This window comes from Centropristis striata, chromosome 1 (genome assembly GCF_030273125.1).
Source record: "Centropristis striata isolate RG_2023a ecotype Rhode Island chromosome 1, C.striata_1.0, whole genome shotgun sequence".
In the NCBI taxonomy this organism is placed as follows: domain Eukaryota; kingdom Metazoa; phylum Chordata; class Actinopteri; order Perciformes; family Serranidae; genus Centropristis; species Centropristis striata.
Window position 1 is genome coordinate 6,184,624 of NC_081517.1, and position 14,867 is coordinate 6,199,490.

Below are 14,867 nucleotides of genomic sequence, written 5' to 3' on the forward strand. Positions count from 1 at the left end.
TTTAGTGTTTATTTCCTGTTTTATTTATCTTATTGTCTCTTGTTCTGTTTGTTTATGTACAGCACTTTGTTGCGGCTGTGGTTGTTTTAAAGTGCTTTACAAATAAAGTTGAGTTGAGTTGAGTCTATAAATGTGTAAAATTCAATAAAAATATTGTGCGGGAAAAAAAAAAAAAAAAGGGGTAAAAGTAGTGGAGACCCTTATTGAACCTTCTTGCAAATCAGGGTGCACATTCACCTTGTCTCGGTTGTGAGGTACTGAGTTGTTGTTGTTTTGTTTTGTATTGTTTTGTTTGTCAATTCACTTGTGTTATGTGGAATATGTGAAATGTGATGTCTCTTTTTTATGAGAAATAACTTGGTGATCATGTTCCACTGCTGTCTATAAATGTGTAAAATCCAATAAAAATATTGTGCGGGGGGAAAAAAAAAAAGGGGGTAAAATTAACCTCACAGAACAAGACCTCACCCAGCCGCCATCTTGAATCTCTGATGCGTTTGGTTACCTGAGCTGGCTGTGTAGCTCCTCCATCTCGGTGCCCTGCTCCGTCACCGTCTTCAGGAACTGCTGGTTGTTCTGCGCGTGGCACGAGAGACAAGACTTCCATTTGTGTGGCATGGCTCCAAAAAAACACACACCTCAAACTTTATCCGAAAAAAACAACTTCCCACTAAACCGTAATCTCCTGGAACCTTCTTTGTCCTTTTTAAAACGAACCCTAAGGAGACGCTGTCGATCATTCGTGTCTACAAAGTCGATTGCTCTCACACACCGAGGCTGAAAAAGGCTGTTTGTAGGAGAAGTCAAAGAAGGGAAAGCCCAAGGCTTGCCCTCTCATAAAAAATGCATCAGAGGGATATAGTATTACTGGGCTTCACACACCATATTGTTGCCTAAGTAAGCACCAGGCATGTACGTCTGTGTGCATGGGTTTGTAGGGAAGTAAATATATGCAGTGCACGATACGCTGTACACCTTAATCTGCACAGAAAGTTGAGCCTGTCAGATAAAGGTCTAAAGAGAGCCTAAACAGTTTGACGCTGAGTGTATTTATGTGACTGTGGGTGTGAAAGAGAGAGAGAGTGAGAGAGAGACTACCACATAACAGCATGTGCAGCTAGTCAGAGGATTACTAAGCGAGCTGGCAGTCCATTATACAACCAAGACAGTTCTGGCTAACTACCAGAGTGATTTAGAAACCGATTCACTTAGTTACAAGATTAATTATTAGCGCAGGGTTCATTTCGGAGGGGAGCGCAGCATTTTCGATCCCGTGGCTAATTAGGAGGCAATAATTTAACACGCTTTTAATTAACCGTCACTTACCGATTCCAGCTTCTGATTGGCCACTTGGAGTTTGTGTGTGTGCTGCTGGAACTGAACAAGCTGATCCTGTGATGGGGGGAAAAAAAGGGGGCACTCAATAAAAGTTAACTGCTTGTAATTACCTCGTGCTTGTATCAAGAATTAACTAAGGCCAAACTGCTCTAATTAACCTCATTCCTATTATAATGGCTCCATCTAGTGGGTGATTCTCATCAACATGGTAAAGCTCATTGCAAAAATCCAAGAGCATTGAATACATTTTTTTTTTTACCCTTTATAACATATACAATCTAAAGTCACTGTTTAATATGAATTTATGATCTATTTGAAAATAAGAGACACTGTGAGCAACAAAATTCATTACCGTAACACATTTTTAAATAGAAATTAAAAAAACAAACGTTTTTTTCCATGACTGTATATATATAAAAAAACAAATGTTTTTTTTTTCCTTTCTTTAGCAACAACTTAAATATGCTCTAAGGTAGCTGGTATCACCAAAATGTATTTTATTAAAATGTATACATATTTTAAATCAAACAATATATCATTACCGTAACATTTAACAATTTTTTCTCAACAATTTTCATTCAGATTTTGTTCTTTATACATTGTTAAAAACCATTATGTTTGATTATATTCTGTGAAATTATACATTTTTAAACAAATGTGTATTTATTTTTATACATTTTATTAAATATTTAAGTGTGGGGGAAACCATGAAATTTTTATCTGGACGCATTACGGTAATGAAATTGTGAATCAAAAATATGTTTAAAATGTGTTTGTGCCTTTTTTTGGTCAATTTGTGCCTATTTGTGGTCACTTTTTGTCATTTTGTGGTCAATTTGAGTCCTTTTTTGCTTAATTTTATGTCATTTTTTGGTCATTTTGTGTCTTTTTTTTATCATTTTGTGTCATTTTGTGGTCAATTTGATATCTATCTGGACGCATTACAGTAATGAAATTGTGAATCAAAAATATGTTAAAATGTATGTTTGATTATATTCTGTGAAATTATACATTTTTACAATATTTAATTACAAATTACAAATATATATATATATATAAATTTTATTAAATATTTATTGTATATAAGTGTGGGGAAACCATGACATTTTTATCTGGAACCCATTACGGTAATGAAATTGTGAATCAAAAATATGTTAAAAATATAGAAAATATTATTTTAGCACAAAACAATGAATTGTGCCTCATTATGGCTATATTGTTCATTCATATAAAAGTGAAATATATTTAGTTTAATAAAGTATGTCCTTATAATAAATCTTCACAGACAGAACTTAGACTGGCTTCATGAGAATCACCCTAGTGGTGAAAGGCAGATGTGCTAATAATGTGCTGTCAATGTGTGGATAGTGAACCTTGAGCTGCTGTCTGTGGGCATCGTGGATCTGTCCATCAGAGACGGTCTTCTGGTGGGTCTGCTGGAGGCGGTCCAGCTCCTGGGCTGCTGTCTGCCACAGCTCCAAGGCCTGCACCCGCTCCTAAACAAATACACAGACAATTATTAACATGTTAACCCTTTGAGGCACAACATATAAACACCTTCGAATGCACAACATGGGTCAAAAATGATCGGCATTCATTTCCCATGTTATTTCATGCTGGCTGTGTGTTTGAAAATCTTTGTTTTTATCACAACAGATCATTATAGACATTTTTCTTTCATAATTTATGAAGAAAAATAGTTTTTGTATTATTATATCGAGTTTACACACATGGGTCAAAAATGACCTTGTGCATCAGAAGCATAGTGATACAAAAAGTGATACTGAATTAACATTTTGAGTATATGTGTAACTATGTTTGTCTTATTTTTAAGGTTTAACTTTAAAAGAGTTGTTAGAACCACCAGATTTCATTGGAAAATCACATATTTTAACATTTGAGACTTATTAGAGCCACCAAATAATAATTTCCATTGGAAAAACACAAATTTAACAAAATAGGATAGTTAATATTTGTGTCTTCTTTGTCAGGTTTTTAAATTGGTGACAACATATAAACACCTTCTAATGCACAACATGGGTCAAAAATGACCTTGTGCATTAGAAGCGTAGTGATAAAAAAAGGGGTTTTATTCAAAAAGTAAGAAAAAAAAAAAATTTGATTGTATGATGATCAAAAACAAGTTATTTGAGGAAAACCTGCAATACTGAATGATGAAATTAATTTATTGCAAAGATATAGAATATAAAAACTTAGTCGGGTCACTTTAGACCCATGTTGTGCATTAAAAGGTTAAAGAACATTTTGCTCACTTATTAGAAGTAACATCCATCTACAGGCATTCAGTGACTGAATAAAGACATAACGTTGTGGAACTGATACCGGCGGCATAGAAAACAGCCAAACACTGTAGAAGAAAACAGCTCCAAAATGGACTTTTTTTATGTTGTATCTTGTCAGTGTGTGACTGAGTCACCACTAAATTAAAGAGTCATGCTGTGTGGAGCCACTGAGACCAGTTGTTAATGTTGCCAGTTACAGGGCTCTACCAAATGTCGCAGAACATAATAATAATTCAAAGTTTCTATTGAGGTGGGGGATGGATGGATAGATGGATAGATGGATAGATGGATAGATGGATAGATAGATAGATAGATAGATAGATAGATAGATAGATAGATAGATAGATAGATAGATAGATAGATAGATAGATAGAAAAAACATTATTCCACTGTAAAATACTCTGGCACCGTGTTTGTAACAAAAACATACTGTAATATACATAAGGCATCATTTTGCATTTATTTTTCGGTATTTTTTCTCACTGTTAAATGTACTAAACACCATATCTCCACCAGAAATATACTGTAATATGTAATGGCAAAATCTTTAATTTATGCAGCATTTATAAAGTATTTTCTTGTCAATTATATGGCAAAAGAGCATTTCTTTTGATGGAAAAACTTTTTATTTTTTAATGTAAAATATTGACTAAAAGGACCATCTTAAACGTGAAATCAACAGTGCTAATATAATTTTGCCGTAATATTACAAAATGTTGCACCGTATTTATTACGGTAAAATTCTGGCAACCACAGCTGGCGTTTTTTTTTACCGTAAAAACAACTGGATGGGTGGATGGGTGGATAGATGGATAGATGGTTGGATAGATAGAATAGAAACTATAACAATAGATAGAAACTAGTCAGAATATGCAAAATTAGAGAGTTCAAAAGACAATAAAAGTGCAATATAAAATATAAATACAAGGAAATATTATAAATACAAGGAAATATATACTATGTAAGGTTTTTGAATGATGCCTTAAATCAATCATCATCATATTTATGGGTGGAAAAAAGTCCTGGAGCAAAATCATCAATTTCAAAAAATCGAAAAAATTCATCAGATTAAATGAGTTCTTAGTAATATGTGGTTTTATAAATGTAATTCATGTTCTTGTCTGAATGTTCTTAGCTGGCCGTGTTAATACAGACGAGAGCTTCTCTCTGTGTGTGGCGGGCAGGAGAGTAAACAGTTTTTTGAACACAGTTAAAATGTTGCTTTTGAAAGACTAAACAACAACAAATATGGAATGAAGCAGAATATTTTGTTGGATTAAAAAAATCATGTTGTGAATTTGACATTGATCTTTTTTAAAAGTTGTAAAGCACCTTTGACAGTTGGAATAAGCGTACTGAGTCTTTCTACTCAGCCAATTTAAAGTGAGACTATGCAACTTTTCAAAAGAAGAAATAACACATTCTTTTCTCTTTCAGATGAAAAAACACTTTTTGCTATTGCAGCCTTACTCTGCAAACGTAACATATTAATATTATTATTCTCATCTAAAACTGCAAAACAAACTGTGGCCAGAATCTAGATATTTTTAGAATTCACATATGGGCATATGCAGACCTGCTCACACAGCTGGACCTGTTCTTGAAGGTTTCTGATGACTCCTTCCTCCTCCAGTGTGCTGCCTTCCAGGCCTGAAGCCTCTGGCAGCGCATGAAGCTGCTTCTCAACACTCTCCCTGAGCTCTGCATGCAGCCTGGGGGTTCATATTGGAAGGCTTATTTATCAGGAAAAAGAGTATTTATTTCAAACAAAATCTCAAAACAAAGACCTAACTTCGACAGGGAGATTTATAATGGCAAATGGACCGATTGATGGAGTGGAAGTCTGTCTCATGAACATATACGCTCCAAACGAAGATGAGCCTAGCTTTATCCGTACGATCTTCTCCATAATTTTACAGCATAGTTCTGGTATTTTACTGTTAGGAGGAGATTTTAATTGCGTCATGTCCCAACATTTGGATAGACAAACTGTGTCTAGAACCTCCACTTCTAGGATGAGCGATATGCTTAGGCATTTATCGACAGAATCTGGCTTGGTGGACATTTGGAGGAACAAACACCCTAAGGGCAAAGATTTTACCTTTTTTTCGCATAGGCATTCTCCATACTCCAGAATAGACCTTTTTTTTACTCCTAAGGCAGAGTCTTATAGAGTAGTCGACATAAAGATCCTCCCAATTACATTATCCGATCACGCACCTCTTGTATCTGGTAACAGGCCATCAACTAAACAATGGCGAAAAACATATATTCACTAAAAGGTGGAGCCCGGCTATGGGTATACTGATATAATTTTATTTCTTTTATTCCATTTTAATTTATATTTTTCGTTGTCATTATAGTCTCTGTATTTTTTTTGATGTACCATAAGTGTAAAACAGCAGATATGTTGAATATGATTCTGTACACGATTGTGAATGAAACTTAAATAAAAAAACAAAACAAAGACCTAACATTACTGATTCTACTGATACTCACTGTTAACTGGTTAAACAATTATAGTCCCTCAGTGTATAGTAATTAAAGCTAGAACACCAATTCATATCTGATATTCTCTAAGAATATACCACATGAGTGAAAAGCTTGGTTGATGTTGAATGATGTGAAACATTATTTATTTTTTCTCTTTTATATCTACTACAGGGATGGGCAATTGGAGGCCCGGGGGCCGCATACAGCCCACACCCTCACCTGAAGTGGCCCTCAGTACAACTACATGCATTTGAGCATGAAATCTTAAAAGTGCAGTGTAAAAATGCACAAAATGACTTCTTGCAAGTAATGTTGGTCTGCTGTTCTTACACTGAAAAAAAGAAAAACCACAGTAAGTGGTTATTTTTTATTTGCTTCAAACCTTTTGTATTCCTATTTATACTGTTATACATGCATTTGAGCATGAAATATGTTAAGTTACTGCACTGTAAACATATATAAAATTGCAGTTTCATCATATCTGGTTAAGTGCACGGTCCTATATGTGGCCCTGTGGTAGTGTCCATGAAAAATTGTGGCCCCCTGCAGCATTTAAGTTGCCCATCCCTGATATATCAATACCAGTAGCAGATTTGTACCAAGGTCATTATAGTTAACGAAAACTAACGAAATAACGAAAACTAGAACTGAAAAAACATTTTCATTTACTGAAATAAAAATAAAACCTAGAGTTTTTAAAAAAACGATAACTCACCGAAACTGTATTTTGTGGTTACAAAACTAACTAAAACTACCTACAATTATAGTGAAAATGTCCTTCGTTTTCATCTTTGTCAACTTTTTTCATACATAATCCAGTGTTTCTATTTCTCCACCGCTGAGTGTGTGTATTCCTGCTTTGTGGGTTTCCAGGAGACGTGCCAGTATAATTACCGTAATGACACCATATTGGCTGTAAAGAGCAACTTCTCAGCTTTTAGAAACCATTGGAAATATGAAAATTCCGATAGCGTAAACCGTTGAGTTATTATGGTAATCCAAAGTGCACATGTCTTCAATTTGCTCATGATATTACAAATAAACATTTTTTTGCAGTGGCACTGAAAACTAATACTATTACTAAAACTAATAAAAACTAAACTAAAATTAAGCATTTTCAAAAAACTAAAAACTAAACTGAAACTAACAAACTCACTCTAAAAACTAATTAAAACTAACTGAATTTGAAAACAAAAATACACAACAAAATTAAAACTAAAACTAATGAAAAAAAAACAAATTTATTATAACCTTGTTTTATACCTTTCGTTTTCTTTGACAACCTTCTCCAATTTCACTTTGACGTCTGTCATCTGCCCCTGTTGATTTAAACAAGAATATCAACACAGTGTTGTTGATTCGTTAACACATCCTAATGAGGGTAAGGGCACCTGTAATTAGTGTAATTAAGTAAAACATGATTAAAACAAAGCCAGCAACTTTTTAAAAAAATATGTCACACATTTGTCAAGTTAAATTCACTCAGCTTAATTCTATAGTAAAATGTCATTTTTAAAAATCTTTATTTAGCACATTTCAACATCTTAATGTATACTGTACATCAGGGGTCTCAAACTCAAATTACCTGGGGGCCGCTGGAGGCAGTATCAAAATGACCAAAAAAAGAAACAAAATTACAGAAAAAAAAACAAAATTACTTAAAAAAGACACAAAATGACCAAAAAAAGAAACAAAATTACAGAAAAAAAAAACAAAATTACTTAAAAAAGACACAAAATGACCAAAAAAAGACACAAAATGACCAAAAAAAGACACAATAATGATTAAAAAAAGACACAAAATTATTAGAAAAAGAAACAAAATTACAAAACAAGACACACAATTACAAAAAAAGACAAAATTACTAAAAAAGACACAAAAAATTACCAAAAGACACAAAATTACTAAAAAAAACGATGAGTTTTTGTTTCCGCGGTGATAAAATAAATTAATAACACTGCAATTTAAAGATTTCATGCTCAAATGCATGTAGTTGTACTGAGGGTCACTTCAAGTGAGGGCCATATGCGGCCCCCGGGCCTCCAGTTGCCCATCCCTGATTTTTAATATTTCTGTAGATTAAGTCAAGTCAAGTTATATGTTTTTAGCTTTGAATAATATTTAATTTCCCTGTCTGAATTCAACTTGCGTGTCATTGTTTCAGTGTTTCTCACCTGGTATCTCTGCAGCTGTTCAGTCATTTCCTCCATGTGCCGATCATACTCCGCGATCAGAGGAGCCATTAGACTGGAACAAATATGAATAATCATGTCAGTTGTATAAAAAGTATTTGCCCTCCAGTGTCTTCATATGAAGAGAAAGTTGTCGCATTGACGGTCACACAAGAATGGAATTCACTGCCTAAAAAAATCAAACTCACCACAAACATAAAGCAATTCAAAATATTAATAAAACAGTATTTATCAAAATAAGTAGAGTAGACATATTGAACATGTAGAATATTTCTATAGATATATGACATGTGTGATTATAATGTATATGCTGTAGAATGAATGTATATACATGATATGTATTATGTAGATTGTGTAATGATACATATATTATACATATATATGTAGAAATGTGTGTAATATGGATTAGTATGTGAATAATTAATATAACAAAGAACGAATGAAGCACAGTTAAGAAGTGCAAACGCTCACTCTGTCTTTTTTTGTTAGGTGAAGCATATCGCTCACTTATTTGTTTTTATTTTTATAATGTTTATGTTTTTGTGTTTTCAACTGTATATTTGATAGTGTTGGACCTCAGGAAGAATAGCTGTGGCTTTGCTGCAGCTAATGGGGATCTTAATAATAAACTCAATAATAAACTCAATACAAGAAAGACTTTTATTGCTCCTTGTTACGTGCCAGAGGACTGTTTGTGTGTGTTTCTGCCTCCCCCCCCCCCCTCCTTTCTGTGTCATTCCCAGGTGCTAACCAGCTGATTGGATCCACCTGGAAAGCTGATTTCCACCTGTGGAGCTGGCCAATCAGAGATGGTGTGTTCAGCCTGATATAGGACCGTTCTGAGGATCACAGAAGCCATCTTGTTCTTGTGGTGTCTCTGTCTGTGAGACTTGTTTTTGTGTGCTTTGACATTTAGAATTCGACTTGTTCATGCTGTTTGTGGTGGTGAGGTTGGGACTAGGTAAGTTGGGGGTACCCTGTACATTTTGCATCATGTAGGATATTTTCTGTTACTCCATTAGTTTATTGGTTGTGCCACCCCTGTATTGTTCTGAAAGCATTTTTTGTAGATAAGTTAGTTAGGCCTTTTGTTTGTTTGTTTTACTTCACAGCTAGTTTAGATAGGCCTTGTTTTGTTATATTTGTTTCAACTTTCTTTTGGCACAATCACTTGTCCCATCCTCTCCCACCTTAGTGTGTCTTTCTTTTGTTGTTGTAAAATAAATCATTGTTCACATCACTTTTGACTTTGTTTAATTTTCTGATTGTTGTGTTATTGTCTGCTGGCTGGGTTTAGTGGACGTAACACTCCTGACCTTCTGTCTGAGATCCATGGAGAAGGAGACTCGGCCCGTCTTGCCTCCTCGACCTGCTGAACATAAGAGATGCAGTGGGTGATGGTTAGCATTATGGGGTGTCTAGTTTTAGTTAATTCTACTAAATAATCCCATGTATATATGGTATATCAGTTAAAAAAATACAAACACATTCACAAACAAATTGTTTTTTACAGAACATACCACATAATGACACACATCTTTGTTAATCATGGAGGTTTGTTTTAGATTTCTTTGTACCTGAGATGATGTGGATTGAGTGCGGTGTCCATACTGATACTGGCTGAGAGCAGAATTTAACCTCTGCACTGAAAACACAAACACACACTCAACTATTCAGAGTTGCAGAGTTTCCCACCAAACTGATCACAAATGAGCGCCTAGTTTTAAACATTAATACTGACAGTCGCAGGGTTCTTTTTCCAACCTCGTCAAAAATCCAGGCTTAGTCAGAAAATTAAGGTTCTGAGAATAAAAACTCAGAAGCTTAATTTTCCGACTAAGCCTGGATTTTTGAATTTTTCAAGAGGTTGGAAAAAGAACCCCGCCAGGTGCAAACAGTGCCAATATGTACAAATCAAACAAATTAGCAAACAAATTTTTAAAAAAAGTAAATGAAGCAAAAATGCTCTATATACAAGTACCAAAACAAAAAGAAAGAAAACAAAAATGAGTTCTTCAATAACTCAACTTTTCACAATATTCAATAAACTTCTCAATTCACTGTTATCTCCTATGTAACCAACCACTCTCTCCCAGATCAGGGCTCTTGGTTATAGCAAAATAGAAAAAGCCGGGGGAAAAAAATTACAAACATGTTGAATCTGGACTTGAGTATCTGTCAATCCCAGGACAGATCCAGCAATGGTTGGCTGTGTTTGCTGCCTGTACAGTCAAGTTATAAGAGTTTTGTTGAGAGCAGTCACAGCTAAGGCTAGAGGTTAGGTACATTTCAGAGTTATTCAAGACGTTAAAAAAGACATAAATAGACAGAGGCCATAAATGAGTGACAAGAACACATATGTAAGAAGGCAGTAAAGGTGATAGATCGAGGAGGGAAATAGTCTTAACCGTTAATAGGCCACTCATTGAAATACTTGCAAATTCCACATTTCAACCCTAGAGAATATCTGAGGATATTACATACAGCCAGAATGTGTAAAAAAACTTATGGACCCAGGGGAGGTGGGTTATATTTTGAGAAAAAAGTTTACAAGATTAAAGTGGCAAATCTACAAGAATAAAATGCGCAGATTTATAAGATTTAAAGTGGTGAATCTGCGAGAAAAAAAAGTTGGTTTTTTCACTTTTTTCTTGCAAATCTGCAACTTTTTTCGCGCAATTTGCCACTTTAAATCTCTTAAATCCGCAACTTTTTTTCTTGTAGATTTGCCACTTTAACCTAGTAAATTTGCAACTTTTTTTTTTATATCCACTGAAGTTACCAAATATAGTTCTTCGCCCGATAAAGGGTTAACCAAGCCAAAACTGTAAACATTTAATTCTACTTTTAGGTGGAGGAGTAAAAGCATTTCATCAAAAATAAAAATCATGTAGTTCATTAAAGTTCCCTTCAATGAGTCGCTGTCAGGAATAAACTAAGTGATATCAAATAAACACTGCAGTACCAACAATTAGTCCTGAATGCATAATTGCTGTTATTGTGGCCAAATGGTCCAAGCCACTTAACAATGAAATGAAAGGTGAACAACAGTCCATAAAAAGTGCCTATTGTGCTGAGTCTGCTGGACTGTGCCATCCATTTACAAAAGCAGCTTAATTATAATGCAGGTGAAGGTTATGTTGAGCTTTTTGTAAGTTGTTTATTATTTATGAACTTTCACTGGCACTTAATGAGCTTGTAATGCACCCCAAATATCATGTCATTTTCAGTATTTATGTAGGAGTTCAGGGCAGTATCTCACTCCTGAGACTGACTCAGATTATTGATTAATAAATAGCCATACCGAGTCTGTTTATTTGGTATATTGTAATTAATTTTAAACATACGATCTACAATTGGAGCTGTGTAGGTAGACAGTATACAGTAGTGATGGTGTGGTATATTTTTTCTGTTACTTTTTATCACAAGTCCTCTGCTTTGCTAAAAGGCCCCAGTATGACCTCCAGATCATGTAACAGATGGTTTAAACCAGAAATAACGTACTAGGAATGATGAGCTGAACTGAAGATTTATTTATCTTTTCATTTTATCTTGATTTAGCATATACATTTAGAGCTTTACGGACATGTATATGTATCTGTGTGTGTGTGTGTGTATAGATATATGTATGTATTTATTTATTTACTTATTTTTCATTTATTTATTTATTTTGAGGTTATAAATGCCCCCCCCCCCCTTTTTTTTATCTCTCTCTCTTTTTCTTGTTATTTATTTATTTAGTTATCTATTTATTCATTTTATTTTTTATCATAATTACTGCATTATCATTCATATCATTATTGTTATTATTTTTCTTGTATGTGCCTTCTTGTTCTATGTTGTTCACTGTTTGTAAATTAACAAAATGTGCACTAAACATATGTTTAAAAAAAAAAGAAAGAAAGCACGTACTATAGGATCTGGGATTTGTCAGATATTAGAGGCGTTTGGGGGCAGAATATAAACAGAATAAATTGTATCCTTTTAAGGTTAAAAGTAGACCTAGCAGCGTTCACGGAAAACGTGCCCCATACGTTGGAGGTGCGGGATATTACAATTGTGGTTTACAGAATTGTATAAATGTCCTTACACAGACAGAAAAAGAAAAGAGAACTCAGGGCTTTTATTGAAGAGGGACACCTTTTCTCAACAGCCCTTAACCCTCTGGAGTCTCCAAAAGCGTCAAAGACTTCTTCATGACATCCAGACTAGAAAACAAAGCAGCGTGGAGCCCTACTGTAAATTTACCTCTAAAGTTCTGGCTGTAAACTCCATGAGGCCAGTTTCAGTTTGATGATGATATACCAAGTAAAACTGGAGACAAGCTCAAATATATTTAGTATAAAATGATAGAACTGGATGTAACCCTCTTATATGTTATTAAAAAAATGTAAATGTTGCAAATGTGAACAAAGGTTCACATTTGCAACATTTAAAAATAGTGTTTTGAATGTAAAAAAAAAAAAAAAGATTCAAAATCACATTTTTATGTTGGACCAAAGGACTAAAAAAGACACAAAATGACCAAAAAAAGACACAAAATGACAACAACAAATAGACACAGAATGACCAAAAAAGACACAAAAAGACACAAATGACCAAAAAATGACTTACAAAGACAATAAACGGATTTAAACATGGACAAAATAGCCGAGGACTCCATAGAGTTAAGATTGACAAAGTGATTCTCCCCGCTGTACCTAGGCAGTGTAATTTGAGGTCTGATAATAAAGAAAACTAAAAGGAACTTCGACGTGATCTTTGATTCATTTTCTCACTACAATGGAGCAGTAATGGTGACGTATTTAGAATGCAGGGCCGGTTATTCCTACAGGCCACCAAGGCGGCTGCCTAGGGCGCCAAATTGGCAGGGGGCGTCCCCTTGTGGCGCCCTTAAGCACACATCTTTGTTTTAACAACATTGATTAACGAAACATTTTTTAAAAAGCATGGGCAATAAAACCCTCAGTGAATTAAATGAACATGCCCCAACCCATATTTCGAATGAAAATGTAATATTATATTATATAAAATATGATACGTGCATGGGTGTCGTCACTCGTCATGACGATGCAGTTGCAAGTCACAAAACACTAGAACTAGATCACGCTAACGTTCGTAGAAGGTCAACTAGCAAAATGAAAAGGACCAAACTGTCTGGTGCACAGGGGCGAAAACGAAGAAAAGAGGAGGAGGAGAAGAAAGCACAGTATAGAGGTATGTATTTTCATCTCAGACATTAGTTCCAAAGTTTCTAAAAATAAAAATGTTCTGAGACCATTACCTTGCTTGTAGTTCAAGTATCAAATATTAGTGTACTGCATAATACATATAACATAGCAGTGGTGGAAGAAGTATTCAGATTCCTTACTTAAGTAAAAGTAGTAATACCACACTGTGAAATTACTCCACTACAATTAAAAGTCCTGCATTCAAAACTTACTTCAGTAAAAGTACAAAAGTATCAGCATCAAAATGTACTTAAAGTATCAAAAGTAAAAGTACTCGTTTTGCAGAATGACCCCACTCAGATTGTTAAATATATTCTCAATATATGATTTGATGATTATTATTGATGCATTTATATAAGCAGCATTTTATTTTCTCAAGGTAGGGCTCATTTTAACTATTTAATATGCTTTTATGAGGTCTAATTTAGAAAATGTCACTATAAACTTTAAACCGATCATGTTTTTCATGTTAAATCCCGATCTGAAAAGTAACTAAAGCTGCTGGCTATATGTAGTGGAGTAAAAAGTACAACATTTGCCTCTAAATGTAGTGGAGTAGAAGTATAAAGTTACATAAAATGGAAATACTCAAGTAAAGTACAAGTACCTCAAAATTTTACTTAAGTACAGTACTTGAGTAAATGTACTTAGTTACATTGCACCACTGTAACATAGTGTACCTATATCAGAATGAATATGAGGGGGGGGCAAAATCTCAATATCGCCTAGGGCAGCCAATGGGCTAGAACCGGCCCTGTTAGAATGTACAGCCAGGTTTTTCTTCTCAATCGGAACACTTGAGCTAATCTTCCCTTGAGCGGATTTTAAAGACAGCTTTGACCAGGTGGACCTATCAAACTGCGAGTGTGTCCTAATATTATACAGTCTATGGTACTAACCCGGTTTGTTCTTACCTTGATCACGTAAAAAGTCAACTTCTGCTTCCATGGTGAAGGTGTAGTCTAGATAAAGGTAAAACAGTTTGCGTTGACAGGTCAAAAGGAGAACCACAACCTCTATATGTCAAACTGAACATTAATATTAAAACAAGTACCTTTAGACTTTGTCCGCTCGTGTGTTAACTGTCTCTCAAAAACACAAGTCTTGCGCTCGCGACGTTTCAAAACTGACAATAATGTAGCCTCTGTTACCAATGGTTACTGGCTGCAGTTTACCAATCTCAGTTTAGCTTGGTTAGCTCACTAAACCTGAAACAAATGGCTAACTTGGAACACAAAACACTTCCAGAGAAGCTGATATTCACCATAAATGTCTTGTTCGACATGTAGTAGTTTTAAATAAAACACATA

General features: G+C 34.6%; 1 protein-coding gene across 1 annotated transcript in view; it reads right to left on the reverse strand.

Moving 5' to 3' along the window:
- sclt1 (sodium channel and clathrin linker 1) overlaps nt 1-14,867 on the reverse strand; it is a 39,628-nt gene that overhangs the window by 24,109 nt on the left and 652 nt on the right. Inside the window, exons 2-11 of the mRNA XM_059324419.1 lie at nt 14,612-14,683; nt 14,472-14,519; nt 9,904-9,971; nt 9,643-9,695; nt 8,309-8,381; nt 7,398-7,453; nt 5,218-5,353; nt 2,712-2,834; nt 1,327-1,392; nt 506-576 (exon numbers count right to left, since the gene is read on the reverse strand). Coding sequence (XP_059180402.1) covers nt 506-576; nt 1,327-1,392; nt 2,712-2,834; nt 5,218-5,353; nt 7,398-7,453; nt 8,309-8,381; nt 9,643-9,695; nt 9,904-9,971; nt 14,472-14,519; nt 14,612-14,683 — 766 coding nt within the window. The remainder of the gene's footprint in view (nt 1-505; nt 577-1,326; nt 1,393-2,711; nt 2,835-5,217; nt 5,354-7,397; nt 7,454-8,308; nt 8,382-9,642; nt 9,696-9,903; nt 9,972-14,471; nt 14,520-14,611; nt 14,684-14,867) is intronic.